The sequence below is a fragment of the Alligator mississippiensis genome, chromosome 1 (assembly GCF_030867095.1).
Source record: "Alligator mississippiensis isolate rAllMis1 chromosome 1, rAllMis1, whole genome shotgun sequence".
NCBI classification, from domain to species: domain Eukaryota; kingdom Metazoa; phylum Chordata; order Crocodylia; family Alligatoridae; genus Alligator; species Alligator mississippiensis.
The window spans coordinates 185,133,341-185,150,359 of record NC_081824.1 but is presented as its reverse complement, the minus strand read 5'-3'; the positions used below and the strand labels follow the sequence as shown (position 1 = coordinate 185,150,359).

The following is a 17,019-nucleotide window of genomic DNA, read 5'->3' as shown; positions in this document are numbered from 1 at the left end:
TGGGTGGTCTTCCAGCTATGCTCAAAATTAAAATCAACACTTGTGCCTCAATTTCCTCCCTGTAGTAAGTCCAGTGGTTTACTTGCATGGAAGTTGGAATAGGAGCGACTGGAATCCAAACGTTGTAAACAATTTGCTGTAATGTTTGTTTACTGGAAATGCCTGTGTTCTTTCTAGTGTACACAAGAGACTCCTAGTTAGAGCTATGAATAAATGAAATCATGTGTGTTTCTCTTAACATCAGCAGTATGGGGTCATTTTAAATATACTATAACATTTTTAATTTAGTCATTCTGATTTGCTGTCCAGAGGGCTTGTAAATGTGTATTGAATGACACTTATCTCTAAGAACAAGTATTTGGAGAAATTACCCTGGAGCATAAGGGTATGTTGAACAACTGGCATATTCTAGGAACATTAAAATATTTTCCCAAACCAAATTGATGTATAGTCTGTTCAGAGAATGTAACGTGTATGGTTTCAACAATTTGTGCGTGAACGTATTATTTGTGAAGGTTGCCAGATTGAGAGCCCAGGACAGTAAGATTCATAGAATGGACACAGAACAGAGATTTAGTCTTTACAACAGGGACTTTATTTGTGTATCTGTCCAGGCCCATACCCATTTATGGTGCTTCATCATGGGTGGAACTGGTAACATTGCCAATAGTTAAGAGCAATTCACGCTTTTGTTTCCAAGAAAACGGCTTAACTATTCCTTAGGCTAAGATTAGGGAAAAATATTTGTTTTTGCCAGTGTTTTAATTTTTTGTTTCCAGCTGTCTTGACCAGATTTAGCATTGCAAGATAGTGTACACAGTGGTGTAGTGATACCCAAGCTAGCTATAAACTATTAACTAAGATAATTAAGTTGTTAACTTTTTGTTATTGGAAGCAGTCTACCCATGTCAGCACCAAGACATGTACAAGCTCGCGTGCCCTAGTTGTTGTCAGCCAGTGTTGTGGAGGTACTATAGAGGCAGGAATGGAAGTGGTTTAGTGTTGGGTCAGATGTGCTTTTTTTAACTTCTACCCAGATTTTTCCTAATTGGCAAGGCTCTGAAATAGCCACCAGCTTGTGCTCAGGAGGGTTTGTTAGGTTATTCAATTCTTGATCTTCACTGAGTGCTCCTCTTCCCCTGTGAACTTAAGTGTGCAGTGGGCCTGCTCTCCAGCCCTGGAGCATATACCCTGGCTTGGGACAATGAGTTGAAAACCCTTTTTTTCATATGTAATGGAATGCCGGGCTCTAGGACTTGGGTGATGTCACACTTCAGTCCCTTTTTTGTGCCCTTTATATCCCTTCTTAGTTAGCGAGGTCATATATCGCTTTCTTAAATATTAAGTAATATTCTGTATTGAGTAATTCCTTCCATTTTATAGATGGAGTAAACTGTTTTAAAGAATGGTGAGGTAGTGAAGTCAAGCATCCAGAAACCAAGAAATGATAGAATTAAAAGGCCTGTGCACTTTTTGCATGTGCAGTATAATGGTCCATCAGTGGGATATTGGACAAGATCATGTCATGCAGGAGTACAATGGAGAGAAGTTTTGTGGTGGCATTTCATAGTTGCAGATTCAAGCATACAAACATGTTCAAGTCGGGGGCAATATTATAGACTTTCCCACATTGCTCTGTTTGATGTGTTTTTATCTTGTTCAGTAGTAACCAGCGTAAGGCAGGTGAGAAGGAAGTTTGGTCTCCTTGGCCAGTCAGTCTGTTGTGTGTCTTAAACTGTAGATGGAATGTAGTTCTAAGGGTAGTAATTGTCATGTGGGTATAACTACTAACAGATTAGGAATGCCTTGTTGCAGCTTGTTCTTCATTTAAATGTTTTTATAGCACTAGTTTTGATTTATTTTTGACTAGATGGTGGTGATAGAAAAATAATTCATGAACTCTTGCTTAGGACTCTTGTTTTACTAATGTTGCAAATGACATGCTTCCATTAGGAAAGAGATGACTTTCTCTTTTTGATAACTGCTTCAGAAATTTGACAGAAGTCCATTCTGAGATGTTTCAGTTGCATTTGTTTTTCATGTCGACAAGTGCCTCCTATAATATATTTGGAGGTTTCAGACTACTGTATTGAACAAAGTGGGTGCAATCAAAGATGCAGTTTGGATTAATTAGGCTTTAAGACAAAAATGCTAAAAATGTTTTATCTTGACTTTAAAGCTGTTGCTTAAAATGTTTATATTGGAAATTCCTTCCTTGACAGGTACAAATAAACACCTAATTGTAGACTAAGGTAAAGAGAGTGAATCAAAAAGGCAAAAAAATGCCTGTGCAAGCAATAGTAGTTCATCTGAAGTATAAAATGAAAGCAAGGGAAATTTAGGATTATAACCAGCATATTAGGTTTGCAAAATATGTGCGGGCTTGTCATTTTTAGAGTTTACAGTTGATCACACCTTCTAGAAAATGGTATTCATGTACTTGATGTGCACCAAATCCCCAACTTTCTTGACAGGTTGTATGTTTTTTCTTCAGCATTTTGCTGAAAGGGGAACAAAGTTACCATGGTAATTGTTAGCCAAAGGTGCAAAGATGTTCTGTGGAAAGCCATGGAACAGCCCCAGCATCTTTAGTCTGACATGTCCTTGCTGTATGTAGGGTTAGAAACTGTACTTCTTGCTGGGTGTGTTCCTTGATATCTCATTTTAAGGGTTAGGGACAGAAATTACACACAAACCAGTGTACATAAACTGCTTTGAAAGTGGCTGAAACCAGTTTAAGATAAACCCAGATGCATGTAGTATCAGATTTTACTGATTTAGGTTAAATCGGTTTATTGAAATTCTGTCCCAGATCCCCTCCAGATCCAAGTTAACTCACAGTCCCCCAGTATCCCTGGATGCTTTCCACCTCCCCCCTAACTACCCCCTTCCCTTCCTTCTCAGGGTGGGTGGGCTAGCTTTGACCCAAGCTGTCTGCTCCAGCTGAGCATGGAGGTGTATTCTAGTGCCCTCTGGCTTCTGGCCTGAGCCACGGCAGGCTTGTGGCTGCATTTCTGGAATCAAAAGTAAATGTCTGTTCACTTGCTTATTGGCTGTCTATGCAGCTTAGACTAACCTGTGAAAATTGAATTGATTCTGCCTTGGGCTTTTTGACTGTCTATATTTAGCCAAGAAGTATAGAATCCTCCTTGCTTTCCTCATTAAGAGTGCTTAGTTGTAATAGTGCTGCCCTCTCTTAATCGCACTACTGCAGTGATTCTCAACCTGGGTGCCACCAGTATAAAACTAGAGATTTCAAATAGGAATCCAGAATGTTCTGACCTGTTGTTGTTTTTCTATTTTTCCATCATCAATAAATTAATGAAAGCTAAGAACTGGCATGTTCTGAGGGATGTTTTGAGTTTAACAAGGTTAAGAACTACTGTGCTAGCATGATACACCCTAATTGCTGTAACCCAATTTGTTATAGTCCCGTACAGTAAGAGACGGGAGAACACCAGTATATCCTGTTCCAAGCTTGAGTACATATTATTTCACAAACATAAAAAAATTTCCTCTTGTGATAAAGGTCCCTCACAGAGCAATTACTGCAGTACAGGTCCCAAGACAAATTCTAACTACAGAGTAATATAGCCTGTTACAATGGCATCTTCTATCCTGAAGGGACCCCAGCCTTACTACTACTTCTAAGACTTGGCTGGGAGGCTCAATGCACTCAGTTCTGGTGCACCTTAGAATTAACCCATGTGAAACATCCATATAGCTAAGATGCACTTGTGCCAGCTGCATTCAAACTTGTGGCATACTCACCTTTATGAGGTGCTAGGAAGGAGGGAAGCAGTCAATATTTGTTCTCCAGATGCACACATGTACAGTTGCTGTCCTGTTCCCATGTACTTGCTACTGTACTAAGGTGGGATTTATTTAGGAACTCTGGCTAGAGAAGTCAGTTGAGCGCACCAGTCGGTAAAGCTGTTGTCCAGCCTGGTGTTGGCTGCTCAGCTTCATTGCATGCAGAGATCTTCAAGCTAGTTTAAATGCATTTTGTTTGCATGTCCAGCATCTTGTCTGATGATATGCCATTATGTGAGCAAATTTTAGTTTTCCAAGAGCCCCTGTGGCTTGTAGATTGCCTTTGTGTCAGCTAATCAGTAGTGATGTGCTTCTGAGTGTTTCTGGTGGTGGTAAAACAAGTCACTGGACACCAGGGGCGGGCAATTATTTTGGGTAGAGGGCCACTTAATGAGTTTTGGTGAGCTATTGAGGGCCGCATGTGTGACCCTGTCCCTTGACAGTCGCCCACCCCCTTGTCGCCATTTTGGGATTGGAAATCCCACCCCTAACTCCTGACCTTTGCCACCGGAAGTCCCTCCCCCCCTCCAAATACTCCTTTTGGGGAGGGGGAGAGGGGGTGCCATCTTAGAGCCAGAAAAAAAACAAATCATACACTAAAAGTCAAACATCTACTATAATATATTTTAATTTTATTACCAAAAATATTTTTGTCATGATTTGTGTTTGTAGTGTATGTAGAAGTGATTGCATAATAATTGAAAAATAAATTCCTAGCTTTGTGTGGTGGGTGTATGGTGTGAGAGAGTGTGGTCTGAGAGGTGGGTTTGGTGTGTGTGGTGGGTGTGTATGAGGTATGTGTGTGTGTGGTAGGATGTAAGGCTGTGTGGGGGGCATTGTGTATATGTAGGGGGTTGTAGGTGCAGGGTGTGGGGACCTCCCCACGCTTCCCTCATGGCGCAGCAGCAGGCAGGGTGCTCAGGGTGCCAGGTGCCCAGCGGGGCATGCCTCTGGCCAGTGCTGCACATTGGGGCAAGGGGCACAGCCTCTACCAGGGCTGTCTGTACTGTTGGTGCTCCCCGCCAGTCATGCGCAGCCCCTGCACTAGCACAGCACAGGAGGGAAGCCCCATGGGCTTCCCACTGCCTCACCCACTAGGGTACACTGCAGAGGCAGGAAGCCCCGGGTGCCTTCCCCTGGGGGGGTGGGGAAGGCAGTGGTCTCCAGCCCACAGGGCTTTTCTCCTGTGCTGCGCAGCCCTGGCAGCAAAGGCACCTGGCTCCAGCATGCGGGGCTTTCCTTCTGTGCTGTGCTAGTTCAGGGGCTGCGTGTGACTGGCGAGGAGCACTGGCAGTACCCGTATGGACGCCTGAGTGCCCTGCCTGCTGCTGCTGGTGTTGCCACCGCCTGTCGGGGCTGCATGCTGTGTGGGAGTGTGGTAGGGTCTGCACATCCCCCCCACCCTCCCTCACACCCACGTGCTGCCCACCCCAGCTCCCTGCTGCTGCTGCCACCCCAGCCCCATGCTCCGCGCTGCAGCCCTGCCCACGTTGCTTCCCTGCCTGCTGCCTGGAGCCAGCTGGAGACCAGGGAAGCAGAGCAGGTCCCTGGGGCTGCAGCATTGGCAGCAGCAGCCCCACCCAGAAGCTGCACAAGGGTGGGAGTGAGGCAATAGGGTATGTTTGGGGAGCAGGTGTACATGTGGGTGCCTTGCTCCCACCCCCATGGGCGGAAGGGCTGGGCAGGGCACATGAAAGGGCTTGGTGGGCCGGATCTGCCCTGTGGGCTGTATTTTGCCTGCCCCTGCTGTACACCAATATCCTAATGTGGTGTGTTGTAGAGACTGATGTGACCAACTTGCACGCGTGTTACAAACCCGGGGAATTAAAACCAACATGCAGAAGACTTAAAGACTTCTAAAAGTTAAGGAGGCTGAAGAACAGAGATGGAGTTAGCCTCAATTTGAAATTCTGGAATAAAAGCAAAGCAACATGAGCACTAGAAAATATCAGACATATTTGGTATACATGTTATCCCATATTTCCATGCAGTGGTTTGAGAAGAGGAACAAGTGTGTTCTGTGCGTGTAAAGCACAATGGGTTTCTTTCTTCTTGCCTTTCCAAAATAATCCGTTTGTGCAGCATTTTGTGCAAATATTTACATGTGTTTTGGTTTGTTTTTTCATTTAGGGATGTTTAAAGGGGACTTCAATATCATAGTAAAATCTGGAAGATGTGGACAAACAGCTGAGTGAAAACTCAAAGCAGTCATATGGATTTAAAGCTGGTTTATTTTACAAGTGCCAAGAATCAGTTTGTTTTGTTTAGATAAAACTATATTATGGCATTAAAAACTCGAAGACATGAGCATTCTTACATCAATAAAACAAGCACTAGTATTAAACGTGAACTAATTGCTAATTCTCCAAACTGATTCAGTGCATGTTTTCCCAGGACTTAGCTTGGTTTGTGGGTACACTTGAAATTAGGTCAGTCTATTGTGTTTTCTTCAATTGCCTACTTGGCTTTTTATTCCCTGTGGGAGAAATTTGCCCCAGCTATATGGAGTGAGCATAGGTTTTCCCCAGGTGACAGTATATTTTAAAACTGAAAGCTAATGTAAATCTTCACCTTTAGGACAGACATGCTGCTTTTGTCTTACTCTTGAGTGGATGCTTGTCAGCTGCTGATCAAACTGTGTGCGTGTGTGTGTTGCGTGTTGCTCATTTACATAACAAACAGTAGCTCTATTTAGGTTCAACATCTGGTTCTTATTGAGGTCCTGCTTTTTACACAGTTATTGCTATTCCCTTGGCTGAGCTCAAGATGGTCCAGTGGCTTACTAAAGATCAGCTCATTCTAAATTTGAACTTTCCCTGCTTTCCTATTTTCTAGCCTTTTGGTGTTGTTACCCAGAATGCACCATTGATGCTGCTTGCCATTTATCTTTCAAAAAGCACTGTATATTTCAGATCCCAGTAAGTAACTTGGAGTCTCTTATCTGTGCATCTGGGCTCATGGTAGAGGTGATATCTTTTATTAGACCAACAAGATTTTTGCAAAAAAACAAGGGAGCTGAGAGACTCCTTAACAGCTAAGAACTCTCTGCCCAGAGGAGTTTTCCATCTATTGATTCCTCTGTCAAATCCTATGATAGCTGAACTTTCATTTCTACCCAGGAGAACTTTTACAATCTTTTCTCCGATGCTGGATGAAGGATGTTTGTGCCTGAAAGCTTGCAATTAAAGATTTGGGGGGGGGAGAGGGAGGCAAAAATATTGATGGTCTAATAAAAGATATCACCTCTACCATGAGCCCTGATTTATTTTGTCTCTAGGCCAGTATGGCTATAACCTGGATACCTTGTCTGTGCATGTTGGGTTTTTTTTAGTAAAAGCAACTCATTGCAAAAACAAGTTGGATTCTTCCATTTGTATGTTTAAAAATTTACCAGGAGGTGGCAATTGGTAAATGGGTTCAGGGAAGGGAAGTTTGTGAAGGCTTTCTGTAACTATTTTGGTCTCCCTTCCTTGGCAAGGTAAATGCCATATAAAATAGTTGGGGCCCAGCTGGGCCCCAAATTACTTCTTCTTTTTTACAATAGGTAGGACCAGAATGCTGAGCATCACTGCCCTAGATGGATGCAAAAAAGAAAGCCTTACAGAGTATGTAAACTCCCCTTTGTGAACCTCACATCTGGTGTACACATAATAACGCCTGAGTGAGTGATCAGGAACCTAACTTTCTTGCTGATGCAGTGATATTGATGTATTCATACCAGTTACCTTCATACAGTATCTTATTTCCCTTTCCCAGGTGGGAAAAATCTATACTGGTGTAAGAACACTATCAGTTGTCTAACAAGCTCTACAGTGGGGGTGCTGTACTGCTCTTCTACTTGCATAGTTAATGCAATGGAGTTATACATTGTTGTATACTTAAGGCCAATCACTGTAATACGGAAGTTGGAGAAACTGCTCTAGGGGAAGGGGCTGTTGTCAATTCCATTGCTTCTGGAAATAGGAGGAAAAACTCCCTGGAATACAGAAGAGTGTAGCTGTGAAGCCCAGAAAATGCATAAGGAGTCAATGAGCAGCAGTTATGAAGGCTACGTTTTTCTGGATTGGGCCCTTGAAAATAATCTGGGGTAAAATGGGCAAACCCCGCCCCCAGACAAAACCAACAACAGCATAGTCCTGTGAGAGAGAGCTTGCTTGTACAAACAGAGGATAAATCATAATTCTAGATGAGAGCTACTGTTTGATGCTTGTTAACTTAAATAAAATTCGAGATAGGCCAGTTGTTCCATGTGTTCTTGTGTTCTTTATATAGTACTTTTCTTACATTTTTGCTATACTGAGTTTCCTTGCTTCTCCATTCCCCTTTTCTGTTAAAGAATCCTTCTTTCTTTGTTCTCTCCTGAGATCACATGAAAGCAAGATTGTGTACTGCATTCTGTATTCTAACACTTCGCACGTCCACAAGTATCTAGAAATGCACTATAAATAGAAGGCATGAGTAAATATGAAAATAATTACAGTTGCCTAAACTCCTTTATGTGTAATAGGAAAAGCAGCATCCGTCACTATTTGTCTTGCCATTACATTTCAATTATTTTTATGACTGTATTCTGTTGAATATTAATTCTGAAGGATAGCAAAGCAATTGATAGCTTATCGTATGGTCTGTAGAGGTTCACTGAAGTGAAAGTTGCTCTAGGATGGTAATTCAGTAGTCTGTGATGCAATGCTAGGGAGGGGTAAGGGAACAAGAGGATCTTTATGGCCAAGGAGAGTTGGGAAACAGAGTAGGTTTTTCATGTTTGTGTGTGCACAGACTTGTTTCCTAATTTTCAAAGTTACAGTCCATGTTGTTCTGCTAATCTGCTGTGGAAATGTGAAGTGCTTGTTTACCAGTTATTGTTCTACGTTCTCAGAAGTGTTTAACATCGGAGGTTTAGATCAGATCACTAAACTTCAGTACATGGAACAGTTTTTTGAGTGCATCATATAGTGCATAGGAATGCTTTTGTCCCCAGATAAAGTGTTAAATAAATTATAGCCACTGGGTGGTGATGTTGCACTGTGTAAATGTATTTTGCCACTTAATCTTGGAGATCTACAACCCAGCAACGTGCTAAAGCTTAGCTAGAACCAAGCTCTTTGTCACCTTTCCTTCTATTACCCACCAACCCTCTAAGTATCACTGGAGTCTTTTTTTTCTGTTTTCACGCAAAAGCAAATGTGGAATAAGGTGCTGTTTGACTTGCCTGACTGTAGATCAACTTTCAATTTCTTTTAGAGGGAGCTTTGTACCATACGACAGGCCCAGGTAGTGAGGTAATATCCCACATAAGGGGGATTTGGTTCACATATCACAAAATATGCTAAATGTTAAATTTGTTTTTTCAAAAGCTTTTATTAAATCCATATTTGTGTTTCAGAAATGTGCCAAGAAGTGTTCTAATGAAGCAGCACCTGGGGGTTAATAAATGATATCATAAATCCATTTTGATTGCCAAAAAAGATTTTAATAAAGGAAGCTATGCCCAGGGTTGTCTGCGTTTTTGTTCAGGAAAAATAATTGTTTTATTTCCACATTTCTTTTATTGTTTTGCTTAAACCATGTTTTCATAGTAGCGTTGAGTCCTCTTATAATTCTCTTGCATGATGGGTATATAGTAATGCAACATGTGAACCCTCAAGTTATCTGGGTGTCTTTTTTGTAGACAGTGTAAATACAGAGGCTTGTTTTGTTGCAGTGTAAAAGATTCTGATGCTCCCTCCATATTTTTACACTGACCTGTGTGGGTTGTGTTTTCCTTCTTTGGATGCTCTCTCTTCAGGGTGAAGTAAAATCTGATGAAGGGCCAGCTTGGAATGTTCTGCGTGACGACTTCATGATGGGAGCATCCATGAAAGATTGGGATAAAGACAGTGACCAGGAAAGTGATGCTGCGCAAGACAACAGATTAAGGCAAGATAATGAAAATGACTAACGGATGGGATACTACAAAAGAATGCTCAAGATAAAAAAAAATATTATCTTGTTACATTACTTGGATGTAAAGAACTCTACATTCTGTGAATGCACAATGTTTTGGGGATTGTAGAGAGACTTTTTTTTCAATTAAAGCAGCAGCTTGCTTAGGTTTGGGGGTCATTTCTTATTAGCTTTGAACTTTTATTTAACGTAACTTCGTTCACTGTACAGAAATCCTGAAATATATTTTTCCAAAACATGTATAATTGTCAGCATGTTTCCAAAACATTTGTACAGTCAAAACAGTGGCACCTGCCCAATGAATGATACCTTTTGCCAAGGTTATTAAAAGTTTATGTATTAGTCATGGCGGTTGACGTATTATTGCGCTTGCATTTCCAAATCAATGTTGGACATTTGCAAAGGTGTTAGCAATTTGTAATAGAAATGACTTGCGAAGTGATAGCATTTTTTGTGTTTATTGTGACGTTATCATTCTCTTACAGACTCTATATTATGTTAACCAGGAATTGTTTTGTAAATAACAAAGAAAAGTAACTGTTAATGTGATCCTTCTGGTTTCTGAGAATTGATTTGATTGGAGACACCAATAGAAACTTAATTTTTTTTAAGAAGAGAACGATTCATCCCTATTGATTGATGCTACTTACATCTTTATATTTTCCCTTTTTTGGTAAGGCTGAAGTTAATTTCAGTATTAGACAGGGAAAGCAAAATTACTCTTTCTACTTTTTTAACAATCATATAAAGTTCTAGTGAGTAAAATTACTTGACTTGATGTATTGATATCTTCATCTCAGAAAGTTGTCAGACCTATGAGGTCATTGTAGTTTTGGGGATGAATTTAGTTCTTGATTAACTGGTATTTATAAAGTGCTATCTGTGTATATTACATCAAAACATGTCAAAGAAGAGTCCTTTCTCTTTATATTATTTGTTGTTGAAGACTGGATTCTCCACTGGCATAAACCAGTTTATCTCTGTTGGCTTCTCTTCAGCTGTATCAATTCACACTAGCTGATAATCTGACTCTTAACAGGCAGTAAGTGCAGTGCATATGTAGAGGAAGGAGCCTCATGGCTACTGAATTTGAAGGAAGAGCCAGGGGACTGAATTCTGTTGCCTCCCACCTCAGACTTGCCTTGTTTGGGTTATGTCACTGTCTTTGTTTTCCCATTTGTAAAACGGAGATCACCCTTCATGGCCATTAAGCCTAAATTCACTGATATTTTACCTTTTTAATTTATAGTAGTAGGTCTGTTGCTGTGGATTTCTCATTCACACAGCCATCTTTGTATCTTGGTACATGTAGGATTTTCTGAAGAGTGCCTTCACTAAATTAAAATATATATTTTAATATTTGACTATTCAAAACCTAGGTGAAATAAGAAAGCTTCGTTGATTTGACATAAGCAATCTACAAATGTTATATTTGACCGAGGGGTTTAGATTTAGTAATCAGGGGAGGGGATATGTGTGTATTACAGAATAAAAACACAGTATACATAAATAAGCTCCCTAAGCTGTGTCAGTTGTTCTTTTATCCTGTAGCATGTTCATCTGGTATAAATAGCATAACTCTTTGACGAGAGCTCAGCGCTAACAGGAAAAATGTTTACATTTTCAAGCTGGTTTGAGTGTTAAGCATATTAGATATCTAAAAAGACATTAGTTTGTGGCCTGATATTTATTATCACAAATGAAGGCATACACCCAAAAATATCAAGTGGCAAAACCACAAAAGTTTGAGATAAATTTATCCCAAATTCTAAGGATTAGATATCTGTATAACGATTAAACAGTTCTGTCAAACTAGTAGAATTGGCATCTCATTAGTGCAATATAAAAATATACTCTAAGAGGTAATGTATTTTGAATTGTATAAATACTGTTAGTCTTGCATGGTATTTCTCTGCTTCTATAGAGTTTAATTTTAGTTACTTGCAGCAAAGCCTGCATGGTGACATTAAATCTATTACTTTACTAGAGGATAGTCATTAGAATTTTCTTTTCTCTTAAGGCCTGATACTGATGGTACAACAAATACCTGTTCGATATCAACAGGATCTGGCTCTGGTCAGTGCTGTGTTGAGATCAAATTCTTGAAGATTACTTTTCCTACCAGAAAGTTGCCTTAGAAACTGCTGTATAATTTGAAATAACTGTAAACTTTCTCATGCTTCCATAATCTTTTGCCAGATTGCAAAATTTGTTTGTATGCATTTAGCTTTTGTGTTGAAGCTGTGACCAAAGCATTGCGGTAGGTGTAAATTAGCATTAAGAAAAACAGACAGAGTTTTCATAAACAGTGTGTCCCAAGAGCAACTGTTGGTTTTCCTTTTTTAAGATTGCAGATGAGTACTGTTTAAAATGTGGTGCCATGTCCATTTACTGGTTTAAATTCCTCTTATCTGGAATGAAATATAGAAAAATCAGCTCATCTCAAGGGTGTTTGAATTAGTAAATTACTGACAACCGTATTGTCCAAGATGCAATAAATTTGGTATGTGTGAACTTCAGTAATATGGTTTTATTTTATTTTTTAGGACCCCATTGACCAGTAAGATTTTGAGTGGGTGGCTTTTTTCTTTTATTTAAGAAAGCCTGAAATAATAGAGCATGCAAATACTTAAATATTGTAATGCTTTATCTAAAACAGATCCCTTGGGGAATGTTCTTTCCCCTCCCAGTCCCTTCCCCCCGTGCATGCACTTGCTGCCTCCACCATCATGTCAGTCAAGTACCTTATTTCATTATATAGAAATGGTCAACTTTAGGTTAATCTTTAGATAAAGTCTTAATTTGAAGCTTTAAATGGGTTGTAATGAGAGAACGACTTGCTTTATGGAAGTGAAAAGTATGCTTAGAACCTGAAGGTGAGTGGGAGCTATAAATGTTGGGCATTTATGGGGATAAATTAGCTTTGGGATGGATGTCTCCCCTGAACCTACATGTGTGACTGATCAGAATCACAAACAAAGAGTTGTAAAGGAGAGCCAGAATTGGAATAGAGAAGTCCTATTTGCTAGTTCGGTGTTTTATGCACAGGAGCAGTTTATCAGCCACCTCTAGCAGCATACCATTACTGCATTAGAGCAAGGATTGGAGGTTTGTTCTTAAGTGTTCTCTCTTGCTCCCATAAATATCCATGCTTCAGAGAGCTGTGCTGCCATATCTCCTTCCATAGGGGAGGAATTAATGATCACACTTGATTAAGGATCACACTTATATCACACCTTTCTATAAAAAAACAAAAATGGGACCACCTAAACCCAGTTGGTTAAAAGCTTGTTGAGCTCCTAGCAGGCTCTGTAATGTGCACAGCTGGACAAGTATGTTTTTCCATGATTGCAGGCTAATAAACAAGCCTGCATTTTGGAGGGAAGGCACAAAGCTGCCACTGTTAAGCTTTCCTTGCTTTCCCCTTGCCCAGTTTCCCTTAATCTGTTAATTGTAGCCTCATCTTCAGAAGCAGAATCATGATTTGATCTGTGTGGAGAAAGGAACAGCACAGCTTCCAGTCTAACCCTGTGCAAGGAGGTCTGTTTGGGATGGGATGTTCTGGGGGGTTTTCCGTGGGAGCTTTGGGTGTGGCGGTTCTCACCAGCTATTGGTTTCTGTGCTCAGACAGATTGTCTGTCTGACTGTGAAGAGCATGATGAACTAAGCATTTCTTCAGCAGGAGGCTATGGGCTGCCAACTCTGCTGGCTTTCTGGTGGCAGCAGTACTTTTCCCAGAAAAAGGGAGGCAGGCGGAAATAACTGCTCCAGGTCATCCAAATGTTATGAGTAGACTTGATGCTTCTAGAACAGGGTGGCCGATGTAAATGCATGAGCTTCGTGTGCTTAGAGCTGGCTCTGTAGCCCTGTCCAAGGAAGAAAGCAGTAGCACCTGGCCTGCAGTGCACTGTACAAGTTAGAAGAAGGACCAGTTCCTACTCTTACAAAATGATTCTTGGCATCTTTACTATTCACACAGAGCAGTCATACGTTTGTTTCCTTACAAATTGCTCAGTTACTCATCCAGGATTTGCTTCTAGATAAGAGGTGTGAGGGAGGAAGACTTGACATGTTAGTGAACTTTCAGATCTTGTTAGAATTGATCAGTCATGGATCAAATATCCAGAGACCAAACAAGCTGTTAAGCATAAGAGGGGGAAATTTTTTTTAAGTGGTTAATCACTGTCACACCTTAAACTTGCTCACAAGTAAAATACTAGTCATTCAGCTAATGGGGACAGTGCTACTGGGCAATACATTCTTTTCCAAAAAGGAAAAGGAAAACTTGATGACTTTGTTTCCCTGTCTCCTTATAATCATTGTAGAGAGATGCCTTAAGCGTTTGGAATAAGAGTTTAATAAATAATGCCACATGACAAACACTGTACCAGAAAGTTAACTTGAAGACCCAGAGTTCCTTATTTCTTAGACCAGACATTTGCTTCTAACTGATTTTTTTTTTTTCTTTTAAACTCTCTTCAGGTATACTAACTGAATAAAACCAAGTTTGAAGTATGTGGTTCCAGCACTAGAAAACATTTTTTGTTTTTGTCTCTACAGAATGCTTTAATCTTTAGAAGGATTTTGATCATTCAAACCTATGTATAACCTGGTTCATGTCATGACTTTCATTGGGCTCCCAAATTGTGTCAGTATTTGGAAATCTCCTTGCAAAAAAGTATAGCGTGGTGTTTCAGGTATTTAAGTAAGATGACCCATAGCCCCTTACTTTATTCTAGTGCATGAGGAGGAAAGGCTTGTGCATCGCCATGCAGAACATTGCTGAAAACAGAACTCAGGGATTTTAGCAATTCTACAATCAGATCAGGCTCAATCAGCAAAGATGTCAGTTAGGGCTGCTCCTTACTGGCATTACTTGCAGGAGTCTAGGCTGGATCATGCCTCCAGTGGCAAAAATAGCTCACCTAAGGGATGTACTAGATGCACTTCATATTTAATGCTTTGTTTCCAGAATATGTGCAACTGTCAACAAATCTTATCATGTTACACACCTGAGGAAAACATCACAGATGGTTACAAGTACACTAATAAAAGGTGTTGTGGGTGCCATAGCTGCATGTATCCTACTGACCTGTTGACATTTCTAACCATTTATTAAAATATTAAAATTACAGAAGGTTTTCCTAACTATGGCTACTGAATCTTGGTTCTTGAAAGAGTTTGTACTTTCTCTTCAACTGCAATTCTGTTACCTCCGTCAATAAATTCACAGGATCGCTGTGGATCAGAATGTTATTGAATTATTTCCCCTGTCAGCCCTTTTTGTGAAGGGTACTGCGTATTGTGTCATCCAGTTAAATTAATATTGCTTTCACTTATTGCCTGGAATATTTGAATTTCTCAAAGAGCATAATGAATTTTAGGTAAAATAAATCTTACAAAGTAATTTCAATTCATGAGATGAACAATTTGTTTTTAGTAAGATGTATATGTAGTTGTTCAAATACTTTGAGTAATGATAAACTTGAAAAGTGTTGCCAGCAGGGCTAGAAATACATGTTGGGAATAAAACTCCAAATTCCCAATTCTGCCACTTACTGCGTGACATTGAAATGTGTGGTGGGATGGGAGAGGAGTGTACTTGGAACATGCTTTCAAAACTGGCATCTAAGTTAAAGTATCATAATTTTATTCATTTATATATATTACTTTAAAAAAATGACTGATTTGTGACAGGGTTCAAGGTGCTTGGCCACAAAGATCACAGCCCCAGGCCTGCATGCTGGCATGCAGTCATCTCCTTCCTTCCCCCAGTTCAGATTTTGGTAGGTGACTCTGTGATTCTTGCTGATTACCTCAGAATAAAAGATATAGATTAGCTCTCTGAGAGCTAGACATGTACAACCAATCTGATCTACTGGTGAGTGGTATACCCCGCATTCAAGTCGCATAACATGAGGCTTCCAGTGACCTTCACTAATGGAATAGTCTTTTGTGACGGATAACATGCACTTATACTGGAAAGTACTGTCACTTTATTCCTGTGCCTTGTTTTTCTTATACAGCTAATGCATGTTCAGAGTTGTAAAGGATTATGGAATTTCACAGATCTATTGCAGTTTAAAAATCTGGCTGAAAAAGTTAATTACACTATACCACACTATACTAAAGATATCTTTAACAAATCTCTTATTCAAATCAGTGTTAAGGTAAATGAGGAGAGAGGCACCTGGCAAAGAGAATTTATGTCTTGAAAGATGCTGAAGTCTCAGGTTTGTTGATTTAAGTCCTCTGTTCATCAGCACTAAGCACACTAGAGCAGGATTCTGTTACACTGCCCTGCCAGTTCACTATCATGCACATTCAGGCTGAGAGTAGTGTATTATGGTGGCCAGTACTCAAATGATAGCTAGTATATATGGGCATTCAGGCTTTTAACCTCATTATACTTGTGATACTTAAACAGCTATTGGCAGCTAATTAGTATATCATCTTGTGTTGCCTTTAAACTAGTGACCTAGAGCTGGTTAAAAATTGATATATTGCCTAGTTGTTCAACATTATCAAGCATCATGGAGAGGGAGGAAAAGCATTTGAAAGTGGTGCATTGCAACATAAGCAATAATGAGTTCTAATCTAAATCTCCTGTCAATTTAGCCATTTAAATTTCATAACAAAATCTGGAGTATGCCTAACAATTTGATCTGTTTCTCCAAGTTATTTATGTTTTATTATAAAATTCCTTGGTCTAGGCTTGTTAACAAAAGCTACACCTTCTTGATATTTCACTTGAGCACAAGATAAACAGGAAGCAGAATATTGAATAGAATTTGGGCCAAGATTTTAGTGAAATTAATAAAAATTGAAACAAAGAAAATTCTGAGCAATTTTAGACATGCAGTTGTGTGTGTGTGTGTATAATGGTGAATATACCAAAGAGAAAGATGCTAAATGGTGATTGCCATGACAAGATACCTGAATAACCTTATGGATTTTTCTTGTGTGTAAATTTTCTATAAAATTGATCAGAAATGGTACCAGGTGGATGGGAGGGAGGAAAGTTCCAATAATTAAATAGTATCTAAATAGCATCTAAAGAGCTAATCTCTTGTATTTATTAGAGCAAGAGAGTCAAGCCTCTTGTTTACAGTGGTCTGTGGCCCAGAGTCTGGTGTTCTTGTAGTCCATTTGGCACAGAGCTCCTCTTGCATGCTATTAATTTTTTTTCAGTAGAAGCTTTGAAACATTCAGATTAGTTAGCAACTGTATTGCTTTAAAAAAAAATAATAATTCTGTCCTTAA

At 39.8% G+C, this 17,019-nt stretch overlaps 1 protein-coding gene across 2 annotated transcripts in view; it reads left to right on the top strand.

Moving 5' to 3' along the window:
- The window catches only part of RRP15 (ribosomal RNA processing 15 homolog), a 37,688-nt gene extending 25,413 nt beyond the window's left edge, over positions 1 to 12,275 (top strand). The window contains exon 5 of one of the 2 annotated variants that reach the window (XM_006265050.4): positions 9,599 to 12,275. In XM_006265050.4, coding sequence (XP_006265112.1) covers positions 9,599 to 9,751 — 153 coding nt within the window. In that variant the 3' untranslated portion in view covers positions 9,752 to 12,275. The remainder of the gene's footprint in view (positions 1 to 9,598) is intronic. The other variant, XM_019483164.2, reaches the window with a different exon arrangement.
- Positions 12,276 to 17,019: the final 4,744 nt, after the last annotated feature.